The following is a 23,338-nucleotide window of genomic DNA, read 5'->3' as shown; positions in this document are numbered from 1 at the left end:
CAGCTCAAAGATAAACCTAAATAGCTCTTTAGTTAATCACCCTGGACAGGAGATTCCCAGATTTTCTCTGTTTTCAGACTTTACCCTGTTGATGCCAAAGCCAAAACCCTCAATCAAAAGTTGGTCGATGTTCGGCCCTGAGGCCCCTTGGGTTGGTTTGGCCACATCCAAACCAGGTGGACACATCCAAACCTTCACCTGGAATGTTTTCACCACGCCTGTGCCGGGGTTGGGGCAAGACTTGCTGGCCTGGGCACTGCTGTGCTGGGCACTGGAGGAATTTCAGTGTGGATGGCAGTGCTTGAGGGCTGGGGAATCTTCCCTGTCCTGGTTTCTTGAGCAGTTTGAATTTAGTGCAGGTCCCTCCATGTCCCTTCCAGCATCCAAAGATGACCCTGAACATGCACCAGCCCTCAGGCAGTGCAGAGGTTTTGGCTTGAGCCTTGTGGATCATCCCAGAAGGGTGTCAGGAGTGCACAAACTGCATTCGAAAGAGGAGGGTCTGGCCAGCACTGGATTCTACTTATTTATTCCAAAAATATGGAGAAAATTCATTTTATCTCATTCCCTCCAAACCCACTGCACAACCCCTCCCTCCTCCCCAGCCAGCTGGGCACTGCTGGGCTGTTGGACCCAATTCCCCCCCCCCATCCACCCATTTTCAACATCTCTCATTCCCTGGATGACAGAGATGGGCAGGAGCTCACCCTGGACCTGCAGCTGGTGTTGGTGGTCTTGGCTCCTGCCTTGAAGGGGCTCATCTGAGCAAGCCCTAACTGGGGGCTGGATCTCCTCCAGGTGGGACATGCTGGATTTGGCCAAGGTGACTCTGAATTGATGCTGAGCCTGATCCCACGGTGTTGATCCTGCACGGTCCAGCCCCAGGCTCTTCTCCCTGTTTCCCCCTGCCTTTTGCCTTGGGCCCCTCCTGCCCCATCCCAGCGGGCAGGGAAAGACCCCAACCTGCCCATATCCCTCCTCCCTCATCACCCACCTCCATCCCCTCGCCTCTGTTTTCCCATTCCCAGCATTTACCCTCCCGCACGTAGCCCTGGGGGAGCCAGAAGATTTGTACACAGAGAAGAGAAGTTATTTTTCCTTGACATAAACATCCAAGCCTTTCCTCGGCCCCTTCTCTTGAAACGTGGAGGTAGGACCTGGACTCATAACATCCGGCAGGAGGGGCTGGCCTTATCTGCCAGGAAACACTCAGCTCCGGATACATCCTCTCCTGCTCCCGGCACCCCGAGCAGCTCCCATTGGCAGTGCCGGGCAGGAAACCACTCAGCAGCTTGTCTCATTCCCTCCTCTGGAGAGACGGGAGGGAGGGCCCGGTCCAGCCCTCCCTGCATGGCTCCCTGCGGGATTTGGAGTTAGGGTGGGATGGGGGGGAAAATAGGGTTGGAGGGGGAAGGTGTTTACTCGTGAGCAGAGAGGGGTTGATGGGGGCAAAAGGGATTCGGGGATTTGCCTCTCATCCATGTCACCTCACCCCCCTCTCAGCCGCTGGTTCCCTCCCCTGGTTCCACTTTGAAAAGCAGGGAAAAACATCGTCTTTCAGCTGATTTTGTTGTAGGATTCGTGTCCCTCGCATGGGGTAGGGACCCCTCTGCTAAGGGCAGCACAAGCATTTGGACCTGTTCAAACTCTTGGGAAGAGACAGGTCATGTCCCAACACCAGTCAGAGAAAGATGGGAGGGAAGGAAGTTTTATCTCTGTTTGCTTTACAAACAGGGAAACTGAGGCATGGAGCAGCCACGTGGCTGCTTGTCCTCGGGGTCCACCCCTGCCCAGTGGCTCTGGGACAAGCAGACGTGGCCAGAGAGGACAGAGAGGAGCCACCACCTGCTCAAAGGATGCAAAGGAAATCACCCAGGGCATGACACACACCAGAGCTCCAAGCCAGCCCAAATCCCAGCGCTATCCAGGAAGGTGACCTCATCCCTGCTCCTAGTGCCCGGCACTGTGACCTGCACAGCCACAGGGGCCAAGGACTGGCCAGGGCCACCGGACACCGGGGACAGAGGGCTCCCACCCTGGTCACCTCCTGGCAAGGAGACACCCTTGTCCCGGCCCAACCCAATATCCCCAAGCAGGAGCCCAAATGTGGTGTGAGGCTGTTTTATCCCTTCCTGCAGCCCTGATTTGATTTTCCTGCTGGTTCCCAGCCCATCCCAGCCTGGGGAAAGCAGACCACAAACCACAAGGCTCCTCGACGTGTGCAGGGACAGCCTTGGGCTCTTGGGTTTGGAATGGGGATGGAGGAGAAACATGCCCAGGACTGACGCAGAACGCGTCCTGCTTGGGGTGGAGACCCCCACAACGTCCATAAACCACTATGGCCATCAGTCTTCTGCTCAGATGTCCTCTTTCCAAGAAAAAAGGCTCCTTCTCACCTCTGTCAGCCGCTTATTTTCTGTCTAGTCCCTGCAGCAATGCCCTGCATCCCAAAAAACTGCTGTGGGGAGTGGATTGACCTGTAGCATTGCATTTTCCATCCCACCAGAGAAGGGGTGGATGGTTTTACTCCTGAATTCCATCCCAGTTGCCAGTGTCCTGGAGGTGGGAGCCGGCTGCTCCCGGCGCTGGGCGTGTGCCCGGATCCGGCCTCGGAGCCCTGGCTCCCAGGGAGCCGCACCTCGCCTTGGCTGCGGCTCCCAACACCCTCGGGGGGCCCCGGCTCCCGGTTGGGGCCTGTAGCTGTTCCTGGCGTGCCGAGAGCACAGGGACACGCTCCCACCTCTCCTCACGTGGCTCCAGGTTGAGCAAGTGGGGACAGGCTCGGCTGGCGGGACTCTCCATTTATCCCAGGCTCCTCGGGGCTGGGATGCATGGAGAAACCCCTTTTCCTGGGGAAATCAGGCTCTGGGCACTGCTGGGAGCTCTTGGTGGGGGCTTTACCTCTGCCAACCACGAATGCGGTGAAGGGAAGGAAGGAGAGGGCTCATGGGCTGTTGCAGTTGATCCCATTGTTGCTGGGGGAATGGGAATAAAGGGAAGGACAAGTGGGACCAGGCAATGTCCCAGAAGAGGGTCCCACTGGGGGGATGATGCAACAACCTAAATCAAGCTGGTGTCAATGCCCAGAGCTGGTTTTCTTGGGGGGCCAGGATGGCTGAGCCTCCTCCCCCAGGCAGTTTAAAACTCATTACACTGTTCTCAGCTGCCTCTCGGGGCTGGGGCACCTCAGGGATCACAGGCAGAGGTGGAGGAGGGAGAAACAGGACTTCTCCAGCCCCTCTCCTGCTCCTGGCACGGTCCCATGTGAGTCAGTGCTGCTGGGCAGAGAGGCCAGACAGACTCACGGCACCTCCCTCCTTCCAGCCCCATCAGGCTGGCTCACAAATCCTCTTGGAAAAGTCACATTTGGGGTGAGCCACCCCAGCCAGGGAGCCACCACAGTGCCTGGCGCCAGCAGGACACCCAAAGGTATCCACTTCATTCCCCCTGAAAGGGAAACCATGTGGCCAAGGGTGAGTTTGGATGTCTGAGTGATGGACGAAGGAAGAGGCTGCGTGTGATGGGAGAGCTGGATCCAGGGGACACTAGTGGGGGACAAAGGAGCATCATAAGCACAGGACAGGGACATATTGGTGTCTCCTCAATACACAGACTCCCACCTTCTGGGACCACGGGCTCCCTGGGGCAGAGATAAGTCATTTATGGGAGGCAAACCGGCCCAGGTGGTTGGGTTGGGTTGGGTTGGGTTGGGTTGGGTGAGTGAGCTCTGGAGACCCCTTCCAGCCAACACAGAGACGGGCATCACAAAGTGTGCCAGAAAATTTGCTCCTCCACTTTTTGGGGCCAAGCAGGAGGACATGGCCTGGGAGGACACTGCTTTGAGAGGTGTTTCCCCAGCCTTAGCAGGGAGGTTGGAATAGATGCTCTCCAGAGGTCCCTTCCAACCCTAACAATTCTGTGCACACGGTTTCACCTCAAGGTCTGGCAGGAGCAGGCTGGGATGTTTGTCCATAGACAACAAAACAGATGAAGCTTTTCTCTTTGCTGGCCAGGCCTGAAGGCCATCAATCAACATTCACCTTGACACAGATCCCCAGATTTGACCCACACATTTCTCAGGCCTCATCGCCTTGATCAGCATCTGCACCAAGGACCCTTTATGTGACCCCTCACACCCTTAAATGGTGCATCAGCACAAAACTGTGCAAGACAGACTTAAATGGGAATAAAAGCCACGTTCCAGGCACCAGCACTTGCTCCATAAAGTGGCAATTTTGCTCACCAAGACACCAAAGGCAAAACTCTGCCCTAACTTCACTGTAATATTGACACAGCACCTGGTGTTAAAAGGTCGTATTTGAGAGATGGAATAAAGCAGGATCAAGACCACCCCAAAACACACCAAAACACACGCATGAAAAGTGAAGGTAGGAACTCGTTGTTCCTCGAGTCATTTTCTTAGAAAGCAATCCACAATTTGTAAAGATAACCACAGATCTTTGTTTTATTTAAAAAAAAAATGGAAGTAGAAAAACTTGGCTGAAAATACCAACAACAACAACAAAATAATAATAAAAAAATAGCACTCGCATGGGAAATGTTTCTGTTTTGAAAACTTTTGTCAATAGCGACAGCAATTTAAATCATCGAGCAATCATCGTATAAAAACATATTTATTTAAATTAAATATTTTATGCAAACTCGTATCTACACTCATTCAAAATGCATAGAGTCACACAAAAGAGATGGAATGTATTAGCTTAAAAACCAGTGAAGTTGTGGTTTGTTTTTTTTTTTTAAAGTATTATTTGCAACTATTATTAATACATTTTGGGGACTGAAACCAGGAAATCATAACCACGCTACTAACTAATCATTACCAAGTGCCATACAGTAAACACTAAGATTAATCATGTCATATAACTGATTTAAAATAAAGCTTCATCTTTATGAAAAGGAAGAGAACTCGAGCAATACAAAAATCCAAGGGAGGGGGAATAATAGAAGGAATAAATCAATGTACAGCTTTATTACAAGCAATAATATGCCGGAGTTAGGACAGGAATTGGGCACTGCGGCTCCAAACGTGGAACCTGAGCCTTCAAAGGATCTTTGATAAAAAAAAGTGTCTGCTACATCATCACCTCTTGGCCAAAATGTTCATCCCAGGACCCGTTCCCAGGGGTGGATGCTGGATGGATCCTGCCTTTCCAAGCCCTGATCTTACCCTTCTCCAGAATGTGCTGAGCGCCCTCAGGGCTGGCTGCCCCCTTCCTGGCTGGTGTCCCATCCCCTCTGGGGTTTCCTGAGGGATGAAAGCCCCCAGTCCATGCTCTGGGGGCAGTGGGAAGGGGGGTTTAATCCCCGCTGGTGTGGTTGGGCAGGTCAGGGCGGCTGCAGCAACGCCGACACTGGAACCCAGGAACAGCTCACAGACCGTGCGCCCCTTCCCCAAAACCTTCCCTTTTCCTCCCATCCCTGCCTTTTCCCCTTCCAGGAGGACTTCAAACCTGACATTTCTGGGATGCTGCCGCACTTCTGGCTCCAAAACAGAGCTGGGGACGCCTCAGAACGAGGGGCAGCCTTCCTGTGCTCCCATGAGCATCTCTGCTTTGGAAGAGGGACTTGGCCAAAGGGCTTTGGAAGTGCCCCCCGGCCCCGTTCAGAGGCTTTGCACCAGTGGTGACCCAACAACCAAAATCCTTTACCTACAGCACCAAGGAGCCTCCATGGCCCTGGCGGTTCAGACTCGGTCACCCTGAGGGGTGGTGAGCGACGGCCCCGGGGGACAACGCCCCGTAACACTGTGTGGGTCCTTCCAGGTGGCCCCAGCCCAGGCTCTTAGGACACGCTGTAGTTGTTGTAGTAGGTGGCCGTGGCATCGGCCAGGACGGAGATGAGGCTGTTCTCGGAGGTGTGGGAGCTGCCGGACGCTGGGACTTGCCCGTTGACCAAGACCCCGCCGTGGTGGTCGCCGTGGTGGCCGGGGTTGTTGAGATACTGGTCAAACTCGTTGCGGTCCATCTCCCCCAGCAGCTCCGCCTGGCTCAGCTGGTCCAAGGTGTCAAAGCCGTGGTGGTCGGGCGGCGGGGAGAGCTGGCCCAGGTGGGCATGGAGGCTGGGGGTGGGCAGGGAGGGGAAGGCGGGCGTGTAGTAGCTGGGAGGAGGAGGAGGAGGAGGAGGAAGGGAAGGGCAGCTGGAGGCCGGGGAGATCATGCAGGTGGCCGGCTGCGACATGGGGCTGAGCGGGTGGTGGTTGCACGGGAGGGAGTTTCCGTACTCCGGGGAGTAGGCGGCTCCGGCGAGGTGGGAGCGGTGGTGCTCGTCGGGGCAGGGCGAGGAGAAGAAGCTCTGCTCGGGGTCTATGGCATCCAGAGGGGACATCTCCGGGGGGGTGGGCAGCCCATAGGGATAGGTGTCCACGCTGGCGCTGCTCCCGCTGCCCGGAGCCTCCCGGTAGCCCCGGACCGCCGGCAGCCCCGGGCGAGGCGGGTACTCACCCGGCCCCTCTTTGTCCCCCCCAGCTCTGCTGCAGGTCCTCTTCTCCGGCACTGTGTTCTGGTCCCGTGCCAGGCTGCCCAGCAAAAACCCCGGGTCCACCCTCTTGCCGATGCGCTTGACCTGCTTCTTCCGCCGGGGCCGGTATTTGTAGTTGGGATAGTCTTGCATGTGCTTCACCCGCAGCCGCTCGGCCTCCTCCACGTAGGGACGCTTCTGAGAGAGGCTCAGCGCCTTCCAGGACTTCCCTGAAACGGAGAACACACTCCCTTAGCACCCAGAGCTGCTCCTCAAAGCTTGCAGGTGCTCAATCCAAGGGCAAGGTGGCGGCTCCCAATATCCGAGCTGGCACACGTGGAGGACACATCCCACAAACCCCACAGGAGGATAAAACAGCAATGGAGAAGGGGGGATTGAAGCCACTGTAGGTTCTCCAACTCCCTCCATCCCAAGTCCTGAGCCAAGGGGGCTCAGGGTTAGTAAACAGTAAATAGTAAATAAATCCAGGCAGTTAAACTCTCCCAGTTCCATGGCCTGTGGAGCAGGGACAGCCAAAGCCATGCCTGGCTGAGCAGGGGGGTCAGGACATGATGTCCTTTAATGTGCCCCAGCCTGTGCCCTGCCAGGACTTGCACCAGGGCATAAGGAGACCTGGGCACTGTGACACCTGGTCTGAACAACCTGGTCTAGTGGAAGGTGTCCTTGCCTGTGGCAGGGGGGTTGGAATGAGCTGATCTTTAAGGTCTCTTCCCACCCTAAACCATTCCATGACTCTGTGATTCTATGACCTCGCTGCACCCTGTATCTATCCCTTTTGAGACACACAAAATGTCACCAAGACACAGGAGAGAGAAGCAGTGCTGGGATGGGGGGTTGTATTCCAAGAAGAGGCTGTCCCAGGCTGCTCCTCAGGGTAAGGGGGAGAAATGAGGATACAGATCAAAGCCTTTGATGCCTTCCCATGGCCTGAGACAGCAGAAATTACACTAACAAGCTGAGATGCTGCCTGGCAAAGCAGCGAGGAGAAAACCCAAACCACCAAAGAAAACACCACAGAACTGTCCAGGGAAACACAAACTTTGGATAAGAGGTTGGGCAGCAAAAAGCTGTGTTGCAATTCAGGCAGCACTTTCTCAGGCTGTCTGGGCTGGTTATTTTGGTTTGCCCTCTTGGTTTCACATCAAAATTGAGGACTGGGAGAAGGGAAAAATGGTGGATGGGGAGTGGGAAATAAATGTGTGCTCAAAATGGGGTTTGATCCCCCAGTGAAACAGCAGAAATTCAAAATACACACACACACACACACACAGCCCGGCTGTGCAACACTGGGTGGGTGAGTGAGGTGGGGACAAAGTGGGACAGCAGAGACAGGCCAAGAAAATTTGGGGGTCCCTCCTGGCACGGCAAGGCAGCACCTGCAGGGTTTGAACCCGAGGGGTGGCAGGGTGTGCACAGGGGTGTCTGTCCTCTGGGGTGCAGGATGCCATCAGGTTTTACACCCTCCAAGCATCCCAGGGGATATTGTCCCGGGATGCTGGACCCGGGCTGGCTTTGCACCCACAGCAGGGCCAGGTGGGTGCAGGGGTGCCCACCTGCTGTGTGCCAGACCAGGTCCCCATCTGGGCAGGGTTTGGACACCCAGGGATGATCGATGGAGCACAGGGTTCCCAATCGAGGGTACTGGATCTGAATGGGATTTGCACCCCCGAAAATGAGCAGGTGGGTGCTTGGGTTCCTACCCCAGGGCACTGGATTTGGATGGGATTTGCACCCCAGGGATGGCGGGTGGGTGCCTGCGTGCCCACCCCAAGGTACTGAATCCGGACAGGGTTTTCATTCCAGGGAAGGCTGGGTGGGTGCCTGAGCGTCCACCCTAGACCACTGGATCCAAACGGGATTTGCACCCCTGGGGAAGGCTGGGTGGGTGCCTGAGTGTCCACCTGGGATACTGAATCCAGACAGGGTTTTCACTCCAGGGATGGCCGGTGAGTGCCTAAGTGCCCATCCCGGGGCACTAGATCCGGGCAGGATTTGCAGCCCGGGAATGCCGTGGTGGGCGCACGGGTGCCCACTTTAAGGTGCTGAATCCAGCCAGGATTCAGGGGTCGCCGGTGGGTGCCTGGAGGCGCCCCGGAGCACTGAGTCCCAAGAGGGTTTGCACCTGGGTGGGTGCCTGAGTGCCCACCCCGCAGTAGTGAATCCGAACGGGATTTGGATTCCATGGGATGCCTGGGAGGGTGCCCACCCCCGGGCGCAGGATTCGGACAGGGTTTGTATCCCATGGGATGACTGGGAGGGTGCCCACCCCGGAGCACTGAATCCGAACGGGATTTGCACCCCATGGGATGCCTGGTTGTGTTCCCACCCCGGCTCACTGAATCCAAACGGGATTTGCACCCCATGGAATGCCTGGGTGGATGCCCACCCCGGGGGCACCGGATCCGGGCAGTGTTTGCCCCCCGGGGGATGCCCGGGTGGGTACCCACCCTCCCACCCCCTCCTCTCCCACCACCCCCCCCAAAAAAACCCGCGCGCCCCCCGCTGCTCACCGAGCATCTTGCTGAGCTCCGCGTTGTGCAGGTCGGGGTTCTGCACCGCCAGCCGCTTCCTCTCGTCCTTCGCCCACACCATGAAGGCGTTCATGGGCCGGCGGATGCGGCTCTCGGAGCCCTTCTCGCCCTGCGGGGCCCGGGGGGGCGGCCCCGGGGACAGCCCCTCGCCCGCGTCCCCCTCCAGCCGCTCCGGCCAGGGGTACGTGCTGAGCAGCGCAGCCATGGCCCCCCCCCCGGGCCCCCCCCAGCCCCCGCTGCGCTGCCCTCGGGGTCCCCGCGCAGTCCCAGCCTCCCGCCCGGCCTCTCCCGTATTTATGAGCTCCTTGGAAAAAGCCTCCTCCAATGACACCGAAGGGACTCCGCTGCTCCTCCTTGTTTGCAAACTCCTCGGCCCCGGCCGGGATGGTGCGGGGAGGAAAAACTTCTCCCCACCCCTTCGCCCGGCAACCCCCCGGGGGAGGGGAGCACACCCCCAAGACCCCCCCTTCTCCTTCCCGTCCCCCCTCCCCCCTTTATTATTGTTATTTTTCCTTATTTTACCCGCTGAAAGGAGTAAGGAGGGAGCTGGAAATGTCCCTGTTCCACCCCCCCCAACAGCCCCGCTGCCCGCGACACCTCAGAGACCATCAAACTTTAAAGGCTCCGGGGTAACGCAGAGACAGCAGATGAGGGCACTGAAAACTTGGGAATGAAAGGAAAATGGCCCCCAAAGAAGGTTCCAACAGGGGTGAAAAACGTCCCTGCCCAGAGCCCTCCCCAGGATTTTGGAGCTGCAGGGTCCCTCTTTGCCTGGGGAAATCCCACAGTCCCACAGGCAGGGACCCTTTTCCCCACTTCAGCTTTAACCACCAGTCCAGGCTGTGCTTTGCCACCCCACGGGGGTTTCACCCCAAATTTCCAAGTCCCCTCTTACGGGGTGGAAACTGGGATGCAGTGAACCTGCTGGTGGGCGCTCATCCAGCCTGGCTGGGCTCCTGAGAGAGCTTTTCAGTGGCAAACCAGGCAGGGATAGGGCTGCATACAGCCCAGAGGGGCTCCAGCATATCCCAGTCGATCCCACTTGCCCACCCCTGGACACTGGGAGACAAAGGATCTTTTCCTTTCTGCTGCATTTTATGGAGTGCTGCCCCATCCTGCAAAGCCACACCAGCCTGGATGGGATGGAAGTCCCAAAGCCACGCAGTGGCATTTGCCACTAAGCCCACTTTGGTGCTCATGAGGGTGGGAAAGTCATCCAAGCAGCTTTCCCCTCGCTAGGACAAAGGATCTCCAGGAAGGCGATGGGACCGAAAATCCCCAGCTGGCTGCCCTTTCCCGGCTCATCCCTGCAAACCTGCCCTGAGGAATATATTTAGTCGCTGGATTCCTTTATGATTCTGACCCCCTGACATGGGCTGCAGGGCTGCAGCGGCTCCACTGTGACTGATGGTGGATTTCCTCTCCCTGCTGCCAGAAAACCAGTGGGACGGGGTGCGGGATGGGAAGGTCTTTCCTCGGGCTGGGTGCCGCTGCCCCATCCAACCCCAAAGAGGGGGGAAAACCCCGACGCTGATCCCAAGCCAGGGTGTTTGTGCAGCTTTCCCACGTGCCTGGGTGTTCCTATTGACTTTTGTGAGATTAGGAGCGATGGAGAGAGCAGAGTGTAAATGTGAGCAGGATCTGCCTGGGCTTCCTGGTCTCTCCCTTCCCTTTGCACAGGAGCGGGATGGCTCCGGTTTCTCACGGATTACAGTGATTTTGGGGTCTGAGATCTGCCAACTTCCCTCGAAGCAGAAGCAGCAACTGCCCTTTCTGAGCTTTTCCCCGGGACCCAATCAAAACCCTGCGGAAGCAACAACATTTTCCAGAGGAACTGATTAAATCTATTAAGCTATTTACAAGTGGGCTCCATCAGAGCTGTGTTATCTGGGAATACAACAGGAAGGCAACTTCTCTTAAATCTAAAAGGCGCAGGAGATTTCCTGGTCTCGGGACAGATTTATAAACCCTTTACACACACACACACACAAGGCCTGCACAGAGCAACTGCCTTTTATCTGGGATTTGGAGCTGGGCACGTTCCTGGGGACAGCTTGTCCTGTCCCAGCAGCTCCAGTTCTCTCCCAAAGTCCCGTCTCATGCCTGGAAGTGCCGGGATTGGGCAGGGAGGGAGGATGCCAAAGCCTCCATCCTGCCCTGAACAGGTCTCCTGGGTGTATTTTGCAACTGGGATTTGCTGCAGAGCTTGGCAATGAGAAGTGGGGAAAAAACCCTGTAACATCCCTAATCCTTTTGATTTCCCTGAGCTGGGGTTGAAGTGCCCTGAAAAAGAGGCGGCCTGGGGTTGCAAGGTTTTATTATGAATAGGGTGGTATTTTGGATATGGTGAATATGGTGCATGGCTCAGCCTTATTTATGAACCCTCAGGATGCTCCAGGCCTGGATATCATTAATATAAAACCAGCACCTCTGTCAAGGCCCCAGAGGCCAGAAATTTTTAGTAGAACACCTCCCCTCTAGGGAAAAGGATAGGAATGGATGAATTCCACTCAATCCCTTTTACAGGACTGCCTCCTCCCTGCCCCATGTTTCCACATTTTGCAGGATGGGAGGAAAGGTTTGGGGGGGAGGATAAAACCCTGAGCAAGGACAGGACCTGCATCCACCTCCTGCCCCTGCTGCCGAAGCCTGGAGGCTCTCGGAGCACCTCACTGGGTGTTCCTGGTTCTCACCATTCCCTCCACATCCTAGGGGTGACACTTGATCTCCCACAGGTATTGTAAGGGTTAACTTAAGGCTTTTCAAAATTCCCTGAGACACAAACTGGGACTCCTGTGGGGTCAGAGCACAAGGAAATCCAGCAAAATATTCCTTGTTTGCATTTTCTCCTTTCCCAGGGCCCCCCTCCAAAATTTTAAGTGCAAACAACACTACTACTACTAATAATAATAATATTAATCACCTTTTTTTCCCTTCTCCCCCTCTCCCACAGCACCTGACATTCTCATGGCATTAGTAAGAAGGGTTTCATTCTGCACCCTGCCTAAAATGCTGGTTAAACCTGTCCTGGAGGAAGCTCCTGTGTTACATAAAGGGGTGAAAATGCCACCTCTTCATTGCCAGTGTATCTGGGTAATTACCACCAGGCTGGAAAAACTCAGCATTACCTTTTCCACGCTCACCTTCCCTGCTCTGGTGAGAGGCTTCACCTGTATCTGGGGCACAGGAAGCAGCAGAGCTCTCCCAGGGCTTCGGGAACAGGGAAATTACGGCTAAAAGCTAAAATAGACGGAGCAGACAAAGGGGGGAAGAAAGCTTTGTTCTCCCCATTTTCACGGCTGGGGAACAGTGGCAGCAACTCCCCTGGGTCAGGCAGAGAATTAGTGACTGAACCCAATATGGAATGAGCATCCTCACCCTTTAAAAATATCCCCTCTTTTTTGGGTGGATCCCACATCTGGCATTTTACTTGGCTTGCAAAGTGCAGGTTTATTTTCACCACCTCCCCTCCCCCCCAAATTCAGGGACATTAAAATGTGTGAGAAAGTGCAAATCCTAAATTAGCTCAATATTCACATGTTCCTTAATTATTGATGAAACTCTCAGGCTCCCAAGGGGAGTTTTTGCACAGACAGCTGGGGGTTCCCAGCAGAAGAGCTGCAGTTCCCAACCCTGCCCACTGCCCATCCTCCCTGATTCCACCAGGTTTTCCCCAGGGATCGCTACCTGCACCATTTATTTTCTAGGAAAAAGAACCAGAGCTTTCCCATTATACAGAAAAATGCAGACAAAACCCCCAAAGATGATAAAATTTTCAGCAAGCACACATGATGCTGAATATTTCTTACTATTTTTAAAATGCAGCTTTAAGTTTAAAAAATATATATATTTTAGTGCCTTTAGGTCAAAAGGAACCAGCAAGAGTTTCCCTCACAGTTTAAAATTTATAAAAATGGATTAAGATATGAATAAAAAAAAAACTTTGCGTGACTCAGAAGCGGATTTTAAGTTCTGACTTGCTGAGAAATGGAGCTTCAATTTGTTTTTGTAACAATATTCCTGCTTCTGCCACCACAAAAATGTATATTTTTCCTCCATTTCCCAGTCCCACATCACTAAAAGTTTGCTGCTCCAAGAAAAAGTTGGTTTATCCCTGGATGGGACAGGTACAGAGACAAAAGCCTTGGTTGCTGTCCCAAGTTCTCTAAGCTCTGATCCTTCCTGGAGGTTCCTGCCCAGGAATGAGGAGGAATTTAGCAAAGGATGGCTTTGGATGTCCACCTTGTGCTGCTCGAGGATACACAATTCCAAGATCTTTTTTTCCAGCTAGGCGTGATGCTGGGCAGTGCTTCCAAGAGACTTTGTGTGGTTTTCCTCTCTTCTTGGAGCTTCCTTCCTCCTCTTAGTGTTGGCAGGTTTGGAGGTTTCGTGACGTAAATGGTGCCTTTTGAAGGTGGATCCTGCAAGAACTTCAGTCCCGTGTGTTTAAACAGGACAAACTCGGTTCATTCCATCGGGGCAAAAGGCTCATTTTTGTTGCTGAGCTGATGATGTGAAGGCAGTGAGAACCAGGGCTGCTTAAAGGGGAATTGCACCAAGGAACATGATGCTGAGCTGTTCCCAAATGCATTTCAGAGTCACAGAATCATTTTAAGTTGGAAAAGCCCTCAAAGATCACCGAGTCCAACCATTCTCCAGCACTGCCAAGGCCACCACTGACTCATGTCTCCAAGTGCCACATCCACACGGCTTTTAAATCCCTCCAGGGATGGGGACTCCACCCCTGCCCTGGGCAGCTGTGCCAAGGCTGGACAACCCTTCTGGTGAAGAAATTGTTCCCAATATCCAACCTGACCCTCCCCTGGCACAACTTAATGCCATTTCCTCTCATCCTGTCCCTTGTTCCCTGGGAGCAGAGCCTGACCCACCCCCCAGCTCCCCCCTCCTGTCAGGGAGTTGCAGAGAGCCAGAAGGTGCCCCCTGAGCCTCCTTTTCTCCAGGCTGAGCCCCCCCAGCTGCTCCTGGTGCCCCTTCCCCAGCTCCATTCCCTTCCCTGGACATGCTCCAGCACCTTCAATTCACAGTTTCCAGTGGCATCTTGGATACCATCAAATGGACTCAAATTCACTTAAACCCAAGGGTAAGTGGCTCTGAAATCTTTAAAAGTGTTTTGCATTTATGCTTTAAACTCACCCTGGTTGCTACTACAGGGCACCTGGGGACATGGGTCAGTGGTGGCCTTGGCAGTGCTGGGGGAACAGTTGGACTCGATGATCTCAGAGGGCTTTTCCAACCTTAAGGATTCCATGATTCTGTTTTACACTGGCTGCATGTAAAGCACTGGAGCTAGAACGTCTTGGAAGGAAATTCCAGGAATGGTGCCTGTTCCACAGATCGGGGTTGTCACAGAGTGCACCAGTGTGGAGTCCCATCCTTGGCTCCAAGGAAAGCTCCACACTCAGACACACCAAGATCAAAACTCCTAAAGCCCATAAAGCTCACACAGACCTTGGTCTAATGCTGGTACCAGGACTACTTTTCCATGGCCTCTGCTTCCCAGGATAGTTCAGTGCTTGCAGGATTTCCAAGCACCTCTGCTACTGCTGCTCTAACATTTCACTTGCAAACCATGTCAGCGGCCGGGGAGCCCACAGGGAATTCCGAGGATCAAAGCAAAGAACAACCCCTAAACCTGCAAAGAATGGAATAACTCACGAGAATCCATCATGTTGGAATGTTCCCAGTGCAAAAAGGAAAATCTTCTTCTCTGTCACGGGTGACCTGGGGTTACCAAAACTGAACACATTGCAATATCTGTGCTGTGTGTGCATCGTCCTCCGCTTGGGCGTGAAAGCAGAGCCCCATTTTGCTCAGTTTCTAGGTAATTCCACTTGGAGGAACATCATTTTGTCCTGCAATGTGGGAGTACAACGGGTAAATTAGGGACAATGGAGAAATGTGTAACAAAAGACCCCGTAGTTTTAAAAGTCCGATTTTCGCAGAAATGAAACCAAGTCGTTCCTTTTGTGCTCACATTCTGCTAATTCCACCACTTGGGCAGTGATGTCATTCTTTTTCTTATGCTTTCTAAAAAAGACCTTCTTGCCAAACCAGGGTTTGGTTAAAACTGAACTCACAACCCACTACAAACAAAAAAATCAAATATAATTTATTACTTTGAAACATGTTCCTGTTGTTCCAATTTCACTGGGCAGTATCTTGTAAGAAGAGCCTTTCATTTGAGTAACACAGTGAGGGCTGACCACTAACACAGAGCAGGGCACTTACACGAATTGCTTGTGTCAAATACAAGCAATTTATGATTTATGATTATTTATTTATTAGGATTTTTCCCCCCTACAACCACACGCAGAGCTTGAGGCACATTACAATCCCACATTTCCTGGGATAAACTGCCATGTATTTCTTGTTGAAAGAGAGAATCTTCCATTTGTAGCTGATACTTCCATCTGAGCCAGATTTAAATTCCTGGGTATACTGCACTTAACTGCAGTGACACCATAAATTTAAAGATTTATTCCTGGTTTTACTCTTTCTGTAACTGGTACTGGAATGTGGCCAAACACCCATAAGAATTAGCACACAGAAACTGGAAGATTAATAGAGGGAACAAACAAACAAGCCCAGCAGGATTTGGAGAAGGAAACCTTATTCCTTGACTAGCACCTTTTGCAATTGAAATCCCAGAGAGGATGTGAAGTTCAGCTGCTTAAGAGTTAAAAAAAAATTAATTAGAAACAATCAGACTTTTGGACTCTAATGAACAAAAATTCAAACTGTGAAGTTCAGCTGCTTAAGAGTTAAAAAAATATGAAAACACTCAGACTTTTGTATTCTACTAATAAACAAAAAATCAAAGAGGTAATATAAAAATTATTTTTTCACCTCAGTCATGGAGTTTACTCCCAACTTCAGCACAGCCTGATGGCATTAAGTGGTAGTTCATTTAAGGAAACCAGGAGCAAGCAGGATTATATTGGATAATAATTGTATTTCTCCTGAAAAGGAGATGCTATAAGGGTTAAAAACCCCTGGCATGTGACATGAAACACAAAGAAAGGCATCTTGTTCTCCCATACAATAAGTAAAACTACAGTAATTTTGCAGCAATGAATGAGCATGTCCTGAGGGCAAAAAAAAAAAGGTGCATTGGAAACCAAGAGATCTTAAAAAAGGAAGAGTTCAGCTGCAACTCAAACACCCAAAGCCATGTGGTCTGTGCTGCAGATGAAGTTCCTTCCACTGGACAATAAAGGCAGCTGAAGGAAATTTTTTTCATATTAACATCTGCATCTTGACAATGTTTCTCAAACCCTGTTAAGCAACTCCACTGAGCTAAGACAATATAAAAATGTACCCATTTTATTCAGCAGAGCAGCCAATGGGGTGTTTTAGATTTACACTGATGAGACACAGCCAGGCCTTAATGAAACGAGCAGCTAATGGATTTGAATTCTGGATTAGGCCAGGACAACTGGCTGGTTTTCAGGGCTGTGCTGTCCATTTGCTGTGGCCAAAGGAACATCAGAGCAGGACACCAGGATGGTGAATCCTTCTTCCCATTCCACCACTTCCAAGCTTACCCATCTCTCCTGACAGCTCTTAACTGAGAGATATTAACACATCAAAATTCATGCTGAACGTTCAAGATCTCACACAAAACTTCTCCTGGCAGTGCTAAGTTCCAGCATTACTTATTTCCAGGCTCACAATCAGAAACAAGCTCTAATTTGGTTATAAATCTAAGCTGCAAGTTTTCAACGTGGAAGTGGCAACACTAATGCATCTGACTGCTTTGAAAATCTACTGGTCTCCTAATTTCAGAAAAAAAATTGCTCAATCCAACTTTCTGAATGCCAGATGCATCACTGAAGAGACCCTGAATATTGCCTGAGAATGACAGATTTAGATATGGTTAATACACATCTAAATAAGAATATATGGTTAATATACAGTTCCTTTAGCTTTGGTGCAAAGTTACATCTGTTTCACAACAGTTAAACAACTGGTCTGAAAACACAGGGAGGCATTTTTATTTCATCCTCTAGTACTGACACTCAGCTGTAAACCTTTACTCAGGGTAAGTATTTTGGGAAGAAACAACATTTATTTTAGTTGTAAAAGGAGATCAATGAAAAAATTAGGCACCACTTTGCAAAAATACAAACAGCTTTGCAAACTCCCTCCTGTTTCCAGAAGCAGAGCTGGGCTCTCACAGTTGAAAACAACTTTATTAAAAAAGGTAGTAGTTTGGTGACTTTTTTTGTTATTTTTTCCTGGATTGGGAAAAACACAGTCAGTGTGAAGCAGCAGAAAATAGTTCCCTGCCTTTCACAGTCTGAACCATGTGCTAGATCCCTTTCTAACATGGCACTGAAGCTCATGTTGGCCCATCACCACGTTCTCCTTTGGAAGAGACACTTGAACCCAGGCCGTGGTCCCAGCTGGAGGTGGAGCACCGTGTTCTATCCTGGGACACAATGTCTTTGCTGCTAAGCTTACACAGAGTCCTCCTCTAATTCACCTCAGAGCCCCAGCATGACTCTGAAATGGTTAAATGTGCTTGCAGTGCTTCTTTTTCTTCCTGGGGCCTCCTTCTACACACTCCTCCACCTCCTCTTTTTGCCTTTTGTGTTTCTTCTTATGGCGTTTCTTCTGCTTTTCCTCCTGGTCCTTTACACCGAGATCCTCCTCATCAGCTGTTCCCACATAAATTTCTCCATGGCCCCTATTTTCATCACAACTGGCGTTTTCCCCTTCGTGCTGCTCTTTATGTTTCTTCTTCTTTTTCCCTCTGTGACATTCATTTAATGGAGTATCCAGTTCCTCCCCATCCAAACCACCTGTCTCAGGCTGTTTCTCGCAATGCTCTGTCCTTTCTGCCTCCTCATCTCTCTTCTGCTTCTTCTTTTTCTTCTTCACTTTGGTTTCCAGCTCTTCCACAGGATCCAAAGCTTCATCAGCTGTTGGGCTGGAATTATCCACCTTTGTTTCAGGTTCCTTCTGGGATCCTTTCAGCTTTGCCATGTGCTTGGCAAAATATTCCTGCACGGTGAGAACGCTCTTCACTGTATTGGAACCATCTGCGGGATCAGAGAGCCAGTCCTTCCTCTCCTTGTCTTCCTGAGACTCAGGATCAGTAATATCCTCCTGCAAGTGAACAAAGAGAAGCAGGAGTGAGATTCAAGAATAATGGCTTTAAATATAAAGCTGATTTTTGCAACCTAAGAAGAAAAATATTGAAATGTGGTGCTTTGAAAATTAACTGTAAAAGTTTAGACTTGAGTGGAAGTGAAGCAGCCCTTATGTAAAAGATGCTGCAGGTTTAGAGGTTGAAGGATAAAAGGCAGCAAGAGAATACAAAACAAGACAATTTTCAGTTGGTTTGAATTCCTTATTTAACCTCCTCCTGTGCAACTCATGCAGATTGAGTTTACTACCACCACACTCAGTGTATTACACCCACTTTACAAAAGCACGTCTCTACAAGACATAAACCAACATGAAAAATAATCCAGCACAATCCCTTAGCCCGTGGCACAAAGGAAATCCCATGCCTGGAATCCCTCTCCAGCAAAGGGCTCATGATCCAGGGAGGAATCCAGCACTGAGGCATCTCTCCCATCTTATCTGATCTTCAGAAATGTTTGTTTCGTAGCTGCTTCACTGTCATTGTGTCCCAGATGTTGTTATTTAAACAGGCTCCATTTGATCACAAGTTATCAGATGGCAAAAACAACATCACAGGTTACATCTTACAAGGCTTCTGCAGACGTGAAATGAAGAGCTGCTCAACTCTGGTTGCAGGTGAGGAGTTATTAAAAGAGTCTTGTATCTAGAAAGTAAATATACAACTAAAAGCAAAGTATAGCTATGGAGTGGATGTTTTGTATGGCACAAGGAGAACTGACTCTGAAAAAGCAACAAATGCAACAAGTTGAAAATATATAATTTGCTAAATTGCCTGTGATTTACAAAATAAACAAGCCAAACAGGCAGCTGAAATTAAGGCTTGTTCACATACATAGCAAAGCACCCAAAAAAAAGCCTCTGTGGCTTTTGCTTGGCAAAAGTAATAAATGACTCTTGGAAATGTCCCAGATTTTCAAAGAATCACAGGATCATTAAGGTTGGAAATGACCTCCAAGCTCATCAGGTTCAACCTGTGACTGATCTCCACCTTGTCCCCCAGCCCAGAGCACTGAGTGCCACATCCAGTCATTCCTTGGACACCTCCAGGGATGGGGACTCCACTACTTCCCTGGGCAGCCTCTTCCAATGCTTGACAACCCTTTCCATGAAGAAATTCCTCCTGATGTCCAAGTTGAACCTCCCCTGGCACAGCTTGAGGCTGTTTCCTCTTGTCCTGTCCCTTGTTTTCTGGGAGCAGAGCCTGACCCCCCCCCGGCTCCCTCCTCCTGTCGGGGAGTTGTGGAGAGCAAAAAGGTCCCTCCTGAGCCTCCTTTTCTCCAGGCTGAGCCCTCCCAGCTCCCTCAGGTCATTAATTTATTTTAAAATCTTGTTCACACTGCAGGTAAACAAACACCCCCCTCTGGATGGGGAAAGCTGAGCAGGTCAGGATGGAGTAGAATCCTCACCAACATCTGGCCTACAACCTGTTCTTGAAAGGCAGTTAAACTACAGCTATTACAGCCAAATATGGTGAGTATGACTGAGATTATTCCCTGTTTTTCCATTCATAAATGCACAGAGAGATAAGAGCATCCACTCTACCCGTACATCCTGAATGTGAACTGAAGGGACTATAAAATACCACAAAATCAGGGCAGTAATATTTCACAGCCACTTTTACTGCCATAAACTGATACCCAGGGAAGGCCAGCAGAGAACTGGGAGATATAAACCCACTTATCTCCACACTTTACAGTTATTGCACGATGGTGGAGATAAGTGATCTGGTTCTCTTCAGGGCATCGTTAAACTTGCTGCGTGAAGTGGGGTTTAACAGGGTTTGTGAGGAAGGTTTTCCAGGTCTGACTCCTTCTGCATCCATAACCTTTGCTCACATGAGCAGGAATGCAAAAATTGGTGTCATTAGTGATGCATTACGAGTGGATTTCCTCATACATCTGCTTTCAGGAGAGCTGTTCCAGTGGAATGAAAGTAAGGCTGCACTTGAGATTCCAGGAATGTTTTTGTGGGCACTTATCAAAATCAGGTACTTTTCTTGTAGGAATATGTTGTAGTGTTCCTGCAGGTTTATGGAGTAACTGAAACTATTTGACTTCTGGCAGAGAAGTCTGCAAAGAGGTTGTTGAACATGGGGAAAAACAGGATGTGTCCACACACATCCACACACAGGTGACATTTGAAAGGGGAGCTGCAGCAGAAGTTTGACAAGACAAAATTTCCAGGATAAATGGATTGAGCTATGTTTACAGTAACACTGTTTTTAATAAGACCTACCACCTAACCCAGCAAGCACAGAATCCCAGAGCATAACTGAATCCCTTAGGCTGGAAAAGACCTCCAAGATCCTCTAGTCCAACCTGTGCCCTATCCCCACCTTGTCCCCCAGCCCAGAGCACTGAGTGCCACGTCCAGTCGTTCCTTGGACACCTCCAGGGATGGGGACTCCACCACCTCCCTGGGCAGCCCCTTCCAATGCCTGACAACCCTTTCCAAGAAGAAATTCTTCCTGATGTCCAACCTGAACCTCCCCTGGCACAGCTTGGGGCTGTTTCCTCTGGACCTGTCCCTTGTTCTCTGGGAGCAGAGCCTGGCCCCCCCCGGCTGCCCCCTCCTGTCAAGGAGCTGCAGAGAGCCAGAAGGTCCTCCCTGAGCCTCCTTTTCTCCAGGCTGAGCCCCCCCCAGTTCCCTCAGCCTCTCCTGGTGCTCCAGCCCCTTCCCCAGCTCCGTTTCCTTCCCTGGACACGCTCCAGCCCCTCAATGTCTCTCTTGTCTGAGGTGCCCAGAGCTGCCCCCAGCACTGGAGGTGCCCCAGCAGTGCCAGCACAGGGACAGGCACTGCCTTGATCCTGTGGCCACACCAGGGCTGGTCCAAGCCAGGTGCCATTGGCCTCCTTGGCCAGCTGGGCACACCCTGTCTTGTGTTCAGCTGCTGTCAACCAGGACCCCAGGTCCTTTTCCAGCCACTCTGCTCCAGCCTGGAGCTGCAGGGGGTTGTTGTGACCAAGTGCAGGTCCCGGCACTTGGCCCTGTTGACCCTCCTCTGTTGGCCTCAGCCCATGGATCCAGCGGACTCAGACCTGCTGCCCTGCAGCAGCACAGTGAAACAGGGCATTTTCCCTCTACCCACAGCGGGATCTTGACACCCTGGATTGCAAAAGGACAAACAGTCTCCCAGGTTTTCAGCCAGAACAGTTTCCCTCCCCACCCCAAGATGTAAAACGCACTTGGGACCAGAACACCAGTTACCCCCTGGCCAACCAGGAAAGGATTTTCTCATTCCCTTGGTGACTTCAAGTCCTGACAACTTAATTACTGTAATTGAAGGCAAATATTACTTGAACTCTACACGTTTCTTTTTATAAAATACATTAGGCATAAAAACAAATGTTCCTTTGGTTAAGCAGAGGAGTTCAGAAGGTTTGCACGAGCCCAGAAAATAAGAACCTTGCTCAGAAACTCCTTTATTGATAAGAATTTTAATAACCACGGGCCACTGAGCAGGGAACTAACAGGGCATGGAGACAAGCAAAAAGGTGCCAACCCTAGAAAACCTCTGGGTTTAGGAAAAGCTTATGTAAAACCATAAATCACCTGGAAAGGCTGTTAAATGCCAAAGTGTTCCCGCTTCCGTGATGTACCTGTCCTAGTAGCCATGGGAACACTGCTGAACTCCAAACATGGGTTTTCTCTAACCTCTCTCAGTTTATGCAATTCCTCCCCTCCTTGACCCAACACACACATAGAAAAAATTCAAACAAAAATAAGAAATGCATCCTTAAATGTGTATTGTGCTGCTGCAACTTCTGAAAAGCAATTTTTCACAAGATTAAAGACACTCCTACTCCTAAAAAATGATGATCATGTAAAAGGGAAAGAGCAATTGTGCTGTAAGTGGTGGAAAAACCTGAAAATTGGGCTTTCGAGTTCCATGAGTTCCAAAATTGCCAATGAAATCATTCTGGGAAGATGAATTAAAAGGAACTGGGAATCCTGGTCTCTGGGGAATTGGTAGGATGGTCCTGAGCAAGAGAAAACAACTGCTTGAAACATGGTGTTAAATGTGGAATGATTAAGAGGAAACAATAGGAAAATTCAAGGAGAGGTTGGGAAGGGCACAGGAAAAGATGAAGGTCAATTACAGCCAGAAGTCCCCTGTAAATATCATCTGTTTATGTAATTAAATGTATGGAAAATAATCTGAAGGACATAAAGCACTTTATGTACTGCCGTGTTTTCTTCACTTGCTGATTAAATCATTAAGTTAGGACACTAAACTTATAGAGGGAAATCCTGGTTCCCTTGAATTCTGCAGGATCAGGATTGCATCTCTAAGGCATCACACTCTGAAACTACCTTCCAGCCACAGTTACTTAGTGAAAGAAAAAACAGAGGATTATGGCTAATTATCAAAGCAATTCACATCACATCATGAAAACAGTCTGGCAAGAGCAGAGGCCTGAAGTGGAAAGGATTTAGACATCTCATGAAACCCAAACTGGTCTAGTGGAAGGTTCCCTGCTCATGGCAGGGGGTTGAAATTAGATGATCTTTAAGGTCCCTTCCAACCCAAAGCATTCTGTGATTCAGTGATAATTAATATTCAAAAAGTAAAACTGCACCTGCACGTTGCCCTGTGAGGAAAAGGGAGATATAACCAACCAGCAAAGCAAAGGGTGTCAGTACATGAGCAACAGAAGCAGCTTGGATTAATTCAGAGACTCTTCAGAATGCAAGTATGTCTTTTTTAGCACTTAAAAGCTTAGAATAGGGGAATAAAAAATCTCCTATACAGTCTCAGATCTGCCACATATGAACTACTGTTATTTAAGCCTTTGCTTCCTCATTTGGAAAGGAGGGGGTACTAATTCACACCAGTTTTGTGAGCTCCAATTCAACAAAAATGACACAAAAGGCAAAGGCGGAATAAATCTAAACTCTAATTTCAGTAGATTCTCACTTAACTGGTTTGGATGAAGAACATGGAGCCCGAGTTACCTGGAAAACAGATCATCATTCATAGCTTTAAAATGCAACCACGTGGTTCCTGGTTGAACCACGACCATCACCTACTTTCTGGTTGAGAAACTGTAACAATAAGATTAAGATAATCCAGTTGTGTTCCTGCTGCTTCAGATCCTCACCCAGAGGTGCTTTGGGATGACCCCCGTGCAGTG

At 50.4% G+C, this 23,338-nt stretch overlaps 2 protein-coding genes across 2 annotated transcripts in view; both read right to left on the bottom strand.

Annotated features, from left to right (window-relative positions):
• Positions 1–4,450: 4,450 nt before the first annotated feature.
• On the bottom strand, positions 4,451–9,275 carry SOX7 (SRY-box 7). The gene is made up of 2 exons (XM_027697807.1): positions 9,009–9,275; positions 4,451–6,707 (listed from the first exon to the last, which is right to left on the bottom strand). Exons 1-2 carry the CDS (start codon positions 9,232–9,234, stop codon positions 5,803–5,805), a joined length of 1,131 nt encoding a protein of 376 aa, XP_027553608.1. The 5' UTR covers positions 9,235–9,275; the 3' UTR covers positions 4,451–5,802.
• Positions 9,276–17,022: 7,747 nt separating this feature from the next.
• PINX1 (PIN2 (TERF1) interacting telomerase inhibitor 1) overlaps positions 17,023–23,338 on the bottom strand; it is a 62,088-nt gene continuing 55,772 nt past the window's right edge. Inside the window, exon 7 of the mRNA XM_027697808.1 lies at positions 17,023–18,161. Within this exon, the coding sequence (XP_027553609.1) occupies positions 17,565–18,161 (597 nt within the window). The 3' untranslated portion in view covers positions 17,023–17,564. The remainder of the gene's footprint in view (positions 18,162–23,338) is intronic.

Source organism: Neopelma chrysocephalum, unplaced genomic scaffold, assembly GCF_003984885.1.
Source record: "Neopelma chrysocephalum unplaced genomic scaffold, ASM398488v2 Primary Assembly neopelma1_123, whole genome shotgun sequence".
NCBI classification, from domain to species: domain Eukaryota; kingdom Metazoa; phylum Chordata; class Aves; order Passeriformes; family Pipridae; genus Neopelma; species Neopelma chrysocephalum.
This window is presented reverse-complemented; position numbering and strand designations above follow the sequence as displayed.

Bases quoted from the DNA above. Each gene is read 5' to 3' on its own strand.
- SOX7 (XM_027697807.1), bottom strand. From the start codon at position 9,234: ATGGCTGCGCTGCTCAGCACGTACCCCTGGCCGGAGCGGCTGGAGGGG. The intron at 6,708-9,008 runs GTGAGCAGCGGG...TCTCCGTTTCAG, and splicing joins GGAGCTCAGCAAGATGCTCG to GGAAGTCCTGGAAGGCGCTG.